Here is a 12,500-nt window from a genome sequence, read left to right as displayed (position 1 = left end):
ATTGAATTATTCTTGAATTATTCAATAATTTTTGCTTGTATGTTTTGTCCCTCCGCTTTACCTCATGGTGCGATGTGTACATTTAACGTGGTACTATAGTCAGTGTTTCGACTGCTATTTCGGCATGTTGGTGTCTTTTAGACACCCTCATTTTTAATTATATATGTATATATATATATATTATATGTATATATATATATGTATATATATATATGTATATATATATATATGTATGTATATATATATGTATATATATATATAGATGTTATAATATATATGTATATATATATATATATGTATATATATATATGTATATATATATGTATATATATATATAATGTATATATATATATATATGTATGTATATATATATATAAGTATATATATGTATATATATATGTATATATATATATATGTATATATATATGTATGTGTATATGTATGTATGTATATATGTATGTGTATATGTATGTATGTATATATGTATGTGTATATGTATGTATGTATATATGTATGTATATATGTATGTATATATATATGTATGTATATATGTATATATATATATATGTGGGCACAACAAACACCATCTGATCGTGGCCGTTCGCCAGCCTCACCTGGCACCTGTGTCGGTGGCACATAAAAACACCATCCAAGACCCGGCGACGTAGTCAGTCCACCTGTGCATACCTTCCCTCTTATGACACTTGTGAAGACCTGTTGAGGCAGAGGCAAGTGTGTGACACTTTGTGAAGACCTGTTGAGGCAGAGGCAAGTGTGTGACACTTGTGGAGACCTGTTGAGGCAAGTGTGTGACACGCGTGACACTTGTGAAGACCTGTTGAGGCAAGTGAAAATCAAACCAAATCAAAATAGATGAACATCAATGGAATTTGTATCTTTGTGGTTCCAGTACCGGTGGCACACAAGAAAACCATCCGATCGTGGCCGTTCGCCAGCCACATCTGGCACCTGTGTCGGTGGCACATAAAGACACCATCCGAAGACCCGGCGACGTAGACAGTCCACCTGTGCATACCTTCCTTCTTGTGACACTTGTGAAGACCTGTTGAGGCAAGTGAAAATCAAAATCAAAATCAAATCAAATCAAAACAAATCAAAATAGATGAACATAAATGGAATTTGTATCTTTGTGGTACCAGTGCCGGTGGCACACAAGAAAATCATCCGAACGTGGCCGTAGCCAGTACCACATAGACTGGCCTCCGTGCTTTGGGGACGTAACAAACACCATCCGATCGTGGCCGTCCGCCAGCCTCATCTGGCACCTGTGTCGGTGGCACATAAAAACACCATCCGAGCGTGGCCGTCTGCCAGCCTCGTCTGGCACCTGCCAGCCGCATCTGGCACCTGTGTCGGTGGCACATAAAAACACCATCCGAGCGTGGCCGTCTGCCAGCCTCGTCTGGCACCTGTGTCGGTGGACAATAAAAAACACCATCCGAGCGTGGCCGTTCGCCAGCCTCGTCTGGCACCTGTGTCGGTGGCACATAAAATCACCCACTACACTCTCGGAGTGGTTGGCGTTAGGAAGGGCATCCAGCTGTAGAAACACTGCCAGATCTGACTGGCCTGGTGCAGCCTTCGGGCTCCCCAGACCCCAGTTGAACCGTCCAACCCATGCTAGCATGGAAAACGGACGCTAAATGATGATGATGATGATGATGATGATGTATGTATATATGTATATATATATATATGTATGTATATATGTATATATATATATATATATGTATGTATATGTATGTATATATGTATATATATATATATATATATGTATGTATATATATGTATATATGTCCTCTTTACTCTTTTACTTGTTTCAGTCATTTGACTGCGGCCATGCTGGAGCACCACCTTTAGTCGAGCAAATCGACCCTGGGACTTATTCTTTGTAAGCCCAGTACTTATTCTATCAGTCTCTTTTGCCGAACCGCTAAGTGACAGGGCCAGAAACACACCAGCATCGGTTGTCAAGCAATGCTAGGGGGACAAACACACACACATACACATATATACGACAGGCTTCTTTCAGTTTCCCTCTACCAAATCCACTCACAAGGCATTGGTCGGCCCGGGGCTATAGCAGAAGACACTTGCCCAAGATGCCATGCATTATGACTGAACCCATTACCATGTGGTTGGTTAGCAAGCTACTTACCACACAGCCACTCCTGCGCCTATTAAGATCTCACATTGGCACGCTTGATGCCATCTTTGAGAACGAACAAAGTAAAGATGGCAAGGCTGGAGACACGGGTGCTGATGAAAGAAGTCATCCCCACCTAGTAGACACCCAGGAAGAGGTTTCAAGGGAGAAACCTGCCCGGGAAGTAAACCCAAGTGCAAGTGCTCCTACCTGCACCAAAAGCCATGGAGATGAAGAACCCAAAGAAGAAATAAAAGGAGGAAAAACTAAAATAAAAACACAAACAAAACCAAAAAATGAAACAGCCAAGAATAGAATTAAAACTGACTATCCATATACCAAAACGGATGGAAACAAACAGCGCACACGGGTGTGTAGGTTCTACCTGAGAGGTACCTGCTGGCATGGAGAGGAAGGTGCAGGCTGCCGTACTGCACATCGGGGACCCTGCCGCAGAGACACGAAACAGATCAGAAACAAACTAACAAAAGGAAAAAGGATGGACCACGCACCACCTGCCCCAAAACGGAGGTACGCAGATGTGGTGCGTGCCACAAGCCGCCAACATGATGTTGTTGAAAGGGCAGCTGCTGAACAATAATATTTTTTGTGCATGGCACAAAAGATTGTACAGCAGCTAACCAGGCTTCAACAAAACCAAGCACTCAAATGGGACTACCCACAATATACAAGACCACCACAGCAAATAGACCCAGGGTGGACACCGCCGGCAACAGCATACACCTCACCTCAATGCTCCTACTGAACATCAGAGGACTGCAAACACTTAGTAATAGGACAAAAATCCGTCTTGAGAGACTTTGTTGCATGCAATCAAGCCTTATGCATAGCACTTACGGAAACGCACCTGAAACCGGACATAGCAGATGCGGAATTACACATACCACAGTATGTTGTACTACGGACCGACAGAAAAGAAAGGAGCATGGAGGAGTTGCTATGTACATCCGTGAGGACCTCAAACCCCAGGTCCTTTTGTCATACTCAAACTCGGTGTGTGACACACTAATTGTACATATAAGGCAACTTGATGTAGTTGTGAGTGCTACATATCGCCCTCCAGATGCCCCAAGCCATGTGTGCAAGTTTGAAGACTGCCTTATAAAAACAGAAGTTCTAATCACATTAGAACAACACATAAGTGTACTTCTTATGGGAGACTTCAATCTACCCAATGTCAGATGGCCCGAGGGCCTTTCTCTCCCAGGAATGACAAGATGTGAACGAGGACAGGCGAGGTCCCTCCTGAACCTCATCAACACCCTGTACATGGAGCAAGTAATACTCCAACCAAACAGGGCAGGTAACACACTGGATCGCAGCTTCACAAATAATATGGATCTCATCCATAATGTGAAAGTGACACCGACACTACTCTCGGATCACAACATGGTAGAGCTGACCATGTACGGGCCAAAGGAAAGCATGGACATGCAGCCTACAAAATCCCTCAGAATCTTTCCAGCTTGAACTTCCATAAGGCAAACTGGAAACAAATTGAGAAAGAGATCCTGAAACAAAACTGGCCTAAATGTCTCTCCTCGCCAGACATCGACGTGAAACTTCAACAATTCATGTCTGAAATGCAAGCCATATGCTACAAATGTGTCCCAGAGATAAAGGCCACTGTACACAAGAACAAAATCCCCAGAGAGAGGAAAATTTTAATGAGACGGCGCCATTTGGTGTTGCTACATGGTTTTACTTCACGAATACTTTTTAGCAACTGCCATTTGGTGCATGAGAGAGTTCGATGCAGCTGCCCTCATCTGCACCTCCTGCCGCGAAGTTGTTCATCGTGTGTGTGATACCTGACAAGAAGGGATCCAGTTCATTTTTAAAGACATCTGCAACCACCCCATGCAGGTCTCTTAGGTTCTTCGGGAGGATATTGAAGAGCTGGGGCCTCGGCAGCCCAGGCTGTCACAGTATCTTGTCCTACATCTTGATGGCAAATTTGGAGCCCTCGGCACCACGCAGTGGCGCCCAGTTCTGGCATTTGTGTAACTCTCGATGCCAAAGTGTGGGACATGTCCTTCCAGGATCTTCCAGATGTATATTATGGCATATCTTTCTCGCCTACGCTCCAAGGAATAGAGTTTTAATCTCTTGAGTCTTTCCCAGTAGCTTATATTCTGCACAGAGGCTATCTTCTTCGTTTAGCTATGTTGGATCACCTCAAGTTCTGTGATCAACTTGACACTGGATGGTGACCATAGCTGAGAGCAATAGTCAAAGTGGCTTAGGACAAGTGTCCTCCAGAGGACCATCATGGTTTCTTGTTCTCTTGTTCTAAAGGTTCTGAGAATCAATCCGGCCAGTCGTCTACATTTCATTGCCAATTTAGCAACATGTACACGAAAGGTTGCGTCATCACTCATGAAAATACCCAGGTCACGCACTGATTGTGCCTCTGGGATTGCAATTCCTCCGGGTCCAGTGTATTCATTGGGTATTGCATTTAGTTTTGCATGCTGATAGCATAAAGCTTGAAACTTTTCAGCATTGAACTGCATGCTATTCCTTTCAGCCCACTTGTATATTTTGTCCAGCTCAAATTGCAGGCGTTTAGTGTCCTCAGGGTTCTGTATTGCCTGTGAAACTTTTGTGTCATCTGCATAACTTGTGATCGTGGCTCTCTGCATGGCTGAGGGCATGTCTGAGAGGCTCATTATGAACAGTAGTGGTCCCAAAACAGTGCCCTGTGGAACACCGCTCACTATTTGCGTGTTAATGGAAGTGCTACTACCACCTGACTTCTATCTTTCAGAAAGTCATGAAGCCATTCTCCCAGTTTTCCAACTATGCTAAGATCACGCAGTTTGTGATATATCATTCCATGATCGACTTTATCAAAAGCCTTTGCTAAGTCGAGATATATCACTTCCATATTTGAGTGGTTGAGCAGTCGTTTCAGCACCCAGTCATAGTGTTGTAGGAGCTGAGTTAAGCAGTTGGGTGTCAGGCAGCAAGTCATTTTCTTCAAGGAAGGTGATCAGTTTCCTTCTGACTATTCGTTCCATGACCTTGCTGATGTGTGAGGTCAGAGAGATAGGTCTGTAGTTCTTGGCCTCCGCTCTGCTACCTCCTTTATGAATAGGGCATAATTTACCTTCCTTCAGTTTTCTTGGAAGTCTGCCAGTTGCAAGGAAGCTCTGAAAGAGGAACTGCAGTGGTGTTGGTAGGACTCTCTTACATACTTTTAGGAGGATTGCCGGGAATCCATCGGGGCCAGTAGCTGAGTCTGTTTTCATTTCATCTATAGCCTTTATTACATCGTCTTCCTTTATATCGATGTAATCTATCGTCGCTGCCACTGATTTTATATCTGCAGTGGTAAAGAAGTCAGTTGGATTGGTGATTTGGAAATGCCCAAGGGGTGGAGTGAAAACACTCTTGAACTGCTCATTCAGTATTTCACTTACCCTCATTGGTTTTCCTGTGAGTGTGCCAACCTTTTCAAGGAGTGGCCCTATCTACAGTCCGTAGCTGTTTCTTTGGCATACCTGTAGAAAGCTGGGGGTTAGATTTTATGTTGTCTATAGCCCAGGCTTCTTTGTCTGCTCTTCCTTATATGTATATATATATATATGTATATATATATATATATATATGTATATATATGTATATATTATATATATGTAATATATATATATATATGCATATATATGTATATATATATATGTATATATATGTTATATATATCTATGGTATATATATATATTATATATATATATGTATATAGTAGATATGTTATATATATATATATATAATATACATATATATATATATATAACGGAAGCTTTATGAAAATAGAAAAAGATGAAGGCAGGTGGAATAACAACAACAATTGTATTAGTATGGCTCAGGAAATAAAATAAAAAAGTCTTTAACGTTTCGAGCCTATATGTATATGTGTGTATATATGTATATGTATATATATATGTATATATATGTATATATATATATTATATGTATATATATTATGTATATATATGTATATGCATATATGTATATGTATATATATATATATATATGTATATGTATATGTATATGTATATATATAATATGTATATATATATATGTATATATATATATATGTATATGTATATATATGTATATGTATATATATGTATAAGTATATATATGTATATGTATGAATCTTCAAGCTCCTTTGTGAATTTTTCCATTATCCTTTGTTGAGGAAGTCTGAAATCTCCTTGTCTATTCTTCCAGTACGGATTCCAAGGAGGAATCCATGCGGGGCATGTAGGTTATTGGGTGTTCATCCCCGTGTGCGTTAATTTCACCTCCATGTTGTTCCATTGATTAGAACAACTGAAGCACCTCTTCTATCCGAGTACCAGTTTAATATATGTGTATGCATTTATATATGTGTACATATTTATGTATGCATGTATTCATATAACCGTATGTATATATGTATCATATATTGGTATTGGAAGGGAGAATGTATGTGGGTATGTTGTCCTTATGTTGTGTGATTATGCATCCTATAGCAATTCACTAGTGTTCCTTTTCTAATGTCTGTGAACATAAAAACAACTCCCACCAACACATTCAGTAAACTCAATCCATATTCTGATACTTCTCTCTCTCTTCTATCTCTTTTCTCCTCCTTCCATCTTCCCCTCGTCTCTCTCTCTCTCTCTCTATCTATCTATCTTATCTATCTATCTATTTCTCTGTGTTTCCCTTTCCACCAATCCTTCATTGTTTTATATTTTACTATGTCAGATCAAACACAACACATATTTATATGACAATGATTTTGATAACAAGTATAATTACTAAAATATTGATTTGATTTCTAGAGATCGCAGTATGTAAGGAATTTTAGAAGGGATAATCCTTTCGCATGGCTGTATGACTTGGATCCTAATCATTCACATTTTATCCTTGTTGAAAATGGTACTCCAGATAAGTTCAGAAGAATGTTTGAATATACTATTGCAGAAATGAATATTCCAGGTAAGTTGTTATTACTGACAAATCTAAACATAAAACATATGGAGCATAGATGAAATACTAAGGATACCTTGTTAATTTCATACACGCCATATTATTTTTTTTAACAGGGAATCAGTCGGTTATAAGCAATAGTTAAATTATTGTTAATATATTTATATCTAACCTAAAGCAGTGAGCAGGCAGAATTGTTAGCACGCTGGTCAAAATACTTAGCAACCTTTCGTAGCTCCTATTTGTTCTAACTTCAAATTCCACTAATATTGACTTTGCTTTTCCTCCTTTTGGGGTCTATAAATTAATTACCAGTTGAGCACTGGGAATGATAAAATCAACTTAATCCTTCCTTCGCAGTTACTGGCCTTTTACCAAAATTGGAAACCAATATATTTACATCTAAACTATTCTATTTTTTTTAAGCCAACCAATTAACATTTACTCAGTGATTCTCCTATTGATGATGTGATATATTCAGTAGAGTCAGTGTTTTGCTGATGAGGTTACAATAAGGTGAAATATATCTGGATCTGTCTCCAGTACCTGCCACTATGTAGCTTAGTCCTCATACTTAAATATCATTTTCTCTTTTCCAAACATATTCTTCATTTTCCTAAATATTTTATGTAACTTTTATTTAGGGAATGTTGATGTCACCTTTGGGCTGGTATCCCTTCTGATATTCTTCATCTCCTTGGTTGAGTTTAAAGCAAGTATCTGACATTATTGGTCCTGTTTTGGCAGCTAAACTTCAATCCCATCTTATTATTGTGGAATTGCATTTTTTTATCTCTATTTTATAAATATTTCCATGGTCATTCTTCTGCCTCACTTTCTCCTCTTGTCCCTCTTCTTAATATGGCTAATTGAGTGATTCATCTATTTGCTCTTTCTTATCCTTTTACTGTTCTTATTCCCTCCAATCCGAAATGTTTCTAATCTCGTAGTGTCTCCCACCCACTATCTATCTTACAAAATTCTATTTTTTCTTGTTTCTCAGATAAATATGATTTTCAGCTTTTAACTCTTGCATTGTTTTTTTTTTTTAATCTTATCACAGCTTCTCATTAGATCAAAAAGTTGATCTCCCCAAAAGATTAGCTCTCAAGTTCCTAAACACTTTAAAGATTTTTAATATTAGTTTAAAGTGATGCCAAATTAAGGCAGGCATGGTTTTATTGGCTCTTTACTTTTGGGATCAATGGAGGGTCTGATAGAAGTCCTTGACAACAACACAGCTACCCTTTTGAGATCCACTGTCATTCTATTTTTTATTGATTTGTCTAGAGCTCGAGAGCTCTTTTGTTTATAATTGTGTTAACAATCCAAGACAATAATTTGGCATCTCTTAAGAATTGTTGACTTCCAAACTCATGGCAATTTGGCACACAAGTGCATCAAGTCCTACAGGAACTTGAAAACAGAATTTGCTGTATTTCTCCCTGGAAGAGTGTGGAAGCAAGAGCTGAAAACAGCGGCAATTACTGTAGTATTATGTTGATAGCCATTTCATGTTGTAAAAGAGGGCTTGAATGGTCCAGTAACTCTGAGAGCAATCTATTACTCTTGTATGGTCACTCATGTTTATAAATCAAAGACGGTGAACCCAGACGGAAATATAGACAACCTTTTCAAGACTCCATGACAAAAACAAGCAGATAAACAGCTACAATGATTGATTTCAATACTGTCTACGATTGTGCCACTCAGAATTATGAGTTAGTGGCAGTCTACCATTTCCTTCACCTGATACTGTCCATCTGATTCTACATGTTCTGTAGAGGATGGTCCTGAAACCACAGTGTGTGGGTCATTCCCAATCAAGTTGGGATCCACAATAAACTAATCCTTATCAGCATTTCCATTTGATGATATATTGAGAGACTTTGGCAAGCAATAGACTGAAACAACAATGTCTTTCCAGTTCTACTATCAAGTTCCAAGAAGCCAGTTCCAGAGTCTTGTCCTTGAACCCTATCAAAAATAGCAGAAGACACTTCCCTTTGCTTTTCAGTGAATTTGAATTAATATATCAACATTATATTCTTATTTCTTCAAGCTTTATTGTTCAAATAAGTTTTGTACCATTTCCTTCATTCAGATTTAGTAAAACCATAAACATTCTAATACTTGGCTTCAAATTCCTTCTCAGTGAAAGTCAGTACCACCAATCAGACACACTTGGTACTATTCCATTAGTCATTACCAAGGGAAGTATTAATCTCAGGGCTTTATTCCAACAAATGACTTACAAAGATTGAACTTTACATATTTCTGCTCTCTATTGATTCTCAATTCATTAACTTTCCCCGGTATTCAATGAAAAGCGATACATCCGAATATTCTACTGATAAAGTGTCTTTGGTGCATTTCCATGGCCACCAATCATTAATGAGGAAACACAATAAGAGATTAATTTAAAATGAAAGATTACATTTGATCAATTAACATAATTTCAAATTTGCACAATTTCAGTTCGATAAATAAATTTCAATCACCTGATATGTCAGTATTAGGGGTTGATACACATAGCAACGTATTCAGCAGAAGCTCTACATTAAGCGAGTCTTAAACTAAATTGTTACCTTTCTATATAGGTTTTAGAAGAAGAGAGATAAAGTAAAGGTAAGAGAGAAGTGAAAAAGGTATTGATAATATTAGATTGGCAGGGGAAATGAAAGAATGAGAAAGAAAAAGAAGGAAAATGACGAAAGTAGAAAAGCGTTTAATGAGATGAAGGAAGAAGCAGAATAGTAAATGGGAGCGTTGTGTTGGCAGCGGAGATCAGGCAATAGTTATATATAAAAGAAAGAGAAGTAAATGATAGAAACAATAACTTCTCAAGCATATGATAGATATATATTTGTTGTATTTTTATATGCTTTCTATAATGATGAAGCAATTAATTAATTACATTTGTTGATTGCTTAGATAGATGTGGCTAATGTTCAGGTTGATCAGCTACAAGTTATGCCAGTTTGAATAAGTGTTACAAGAGTAATGTGTGTGAATATGATTTGAGAGATAAACATCTTGAGGAGGAAGTATTGGAAAAGTGGTTAGTTTGGAAATGAGTGGAACACAAAGAATTGTTAATGAGAGAATAATGACCAGTGTATTATCAGCAAATGTATAAGAGTCAGGAGATAGAGCTTTTGCAGACAGAAATCTTGACCAGCCAGATGCTTGGTGTTCATTTCTGTGTAATATAGGTTATTTCTGATGTTTAAGTGCAGTCCCTTTCCTGTTGTGGAGACCGTATCAATTGAAGGTCTCACAATGAAGAACTTTGTAGAAAGTTGTACAGTGCTGAAGTATGATCTGGTTCAAAAAAGGAAGACAACACCTTGACACACTTGTTTGATATTTTATAGATTTGAGATTGCCAGGAGAGATACTCAGTAATTTAGAAGCTTAGAATGTGTGGTGACCTTAAGGATTTAGTTGTATGCAGCTTAAGACTAGAGGGGGTAATTGGTTGGAGAATGTTTCTTTGTTATGAGCATTATGTCGTTTTTATTATACTGTTAAAATAAACAAGATTATAGAGGTTATGTTGAATTTATATAAAACATCTGTGTTGCTAACACCTGCGTGTGACAGTTTAAGAAGCAGTGAAGAATGGTATCACCTGTAAATTAAGCATTTCTAGCTTTTCTGTTTTAACATATGTGCCCCATGTTAATAGGGTGCTAAGAGCACCATCTGAGCGTGTTCATTGCCAGAGCAGCTAACTGTCTTCCATGCTGGTGGCACGTAAAATGCACCATTCAAGCGTGATCGTTACCAGCGTCGCATTACTGGCACCTGTGCCGGTGGCATGTGTAAAAAGATTCGAGTGAGGTCATTGCCAGTACTGCCTGACTGGCCCCTGTGCTGGTGACACGTAAAAGCACCCACTACACTCTCGGAGTAGTTAGCGTTAGGAAGGGCATCAAGCTGTAGAAATTCTGCCAGATCAAGATTGGAGCCTGGTGCAGCCATCTGGTTCACCAGACCTCAGTCAAATCATCCAGCCCATGCTAGCATGGAAAGCAGACGTTAAATGATGATGATGATGGTGATGATGATGAACAATTCTAAATTTATTACAATTAAGTCTCTCTATTGTTTGTAATATTTGGCAGATGGATTTAACGTCTACGTATACATATCTTGTATTAGTGAAAGAGTATTAGATTTGTATAGTAATGTTTTCTTATGAGATGGGTTAGTTGTTGATTATGAGACAAACTGAATTAATTAACATGTGTGTCTTTCTAATATATATACTAGCTGAAGGTGACCCGCTCTACGCGCGGGTATGAGTGTGGTTGTTACTTTCTGTTGCTTCCTTTCAGCACGTAAAAAGCACCATCCGAACGTGGTCAATTGCAGCGCTGCCTTGACTTGCTACTGTGCCGGTGGCACGTAAAAAGCACCAACCAATCGTTGCCGCTGCCAGCTCCCCTGGCACCTGTGCCGGAGGCACGAAAAAAGCACCCACTACACTCACAGAGTGGTTGGCGTTAGGAAGGTCATCCACCTGTAGAAACACTGCCAGATCAGTCTGGATCCTGGTGCAGCCTCCTGGCTTCCCAGACCTCGGTCACACTGTCCAACCCGTGCTAGCACGGAAAACGGACGTTAAACCATGATGATGATGATGATTCTCCGTATTTGTTTCTCTCTCCTTTCTCTCTCACTTTCCCACTCTCTTACTTTTCTTTTCTCTCGGACTCTCCCTCGCTTTCTCTTACTCTCTATCTTTATCTATCTCTCTCCCATTTATAACAAACAAAAGATCTGAGTAAGTTGAGAAATAAAATATTTAGAAAGATCAATCAGAAATATGAGGCAGTGGCAATGGAAAGGTCTGCTTCAAGGCAGACAGCAAACGCTAACATTTAAAAGGGACAGATGAACTTGCGAGCTGATAAAAATAATAAATATTGGAAACGAAAGTTTGAAGGGATAGAATCTGAGGATAGTAGAGTCACCATGGCTGGCAATTCTTAACGACGGACAAAAGTATTGACAGAACGGCTGGCGTAAAATTTTGAACTTGATGTAAAAGAAAATTCGTGAACACCAAGTTTTGAAGTGATTCTTTCTCACGACAGTAGACTCACCATGGCAAGCATTCAAAACTTCTTTATCATGGATGGCAACACATTGACGATTAAAAGGCTGGCGCAAATTTTTTAGCTTGATGTAATAGAGAATTCCTAAACACCCGCTCCTTGAAATTTTAATCCCCTTCCAGCCCCCATTTAGACCCCCTTTTCACATTTTGGTTAATATAACCCGATTTCATTCGGGTCTACTGGGGCCACATTTTATAAGA

General features: G+C 38.7%; 1 protein-coding gene across 1 annotated transcript in view; it reads left to right on the top strand.

Moving 5' to 3' along the window:
• Window positions 1-7,023: 7,023 nt before the first annotated feature.
• LOC115231289 (transient receptor potential cation channel subfamily M member 8-like) overlaps window positions 7,024-12,500 on the top strand; it is a gene marked incomplete at both ends in the record, with an annotated part of 19,384 nt that continues 13,907 nt past the window's right edge. The window contains one exon of the mRNA XM_029801348.1: window positions 7,024-7,180. Coding sequence (XP_029657208.1) covers window positions 7,024-7,180 — 157 coding nt within the window. The remainder of the gene's footprint in view (window positions 7,181-12,500) is intronic.

The sequence above is a fragment of the Octopus sinensis genome, unplaced genomic scaffold (genome assembly GCF_006345805.1).
Source record: "Octopus sinensis unplaced genomic scaffold, ASM634580v1 Contig18078, whole genome shotgun sequence".
Classification (NCBI taxonomy): domain Eukaryota; kingdom Metazoa; phylum Mollusca; class Cephalopoda; order Octopoda; family Octopodidae; genus Octopus; species Octopus sinensis.
Note: the sequence above shows the minus strand (reverse complement) of the source record. Positions and strands in the feature narration are given on the sequence as shown.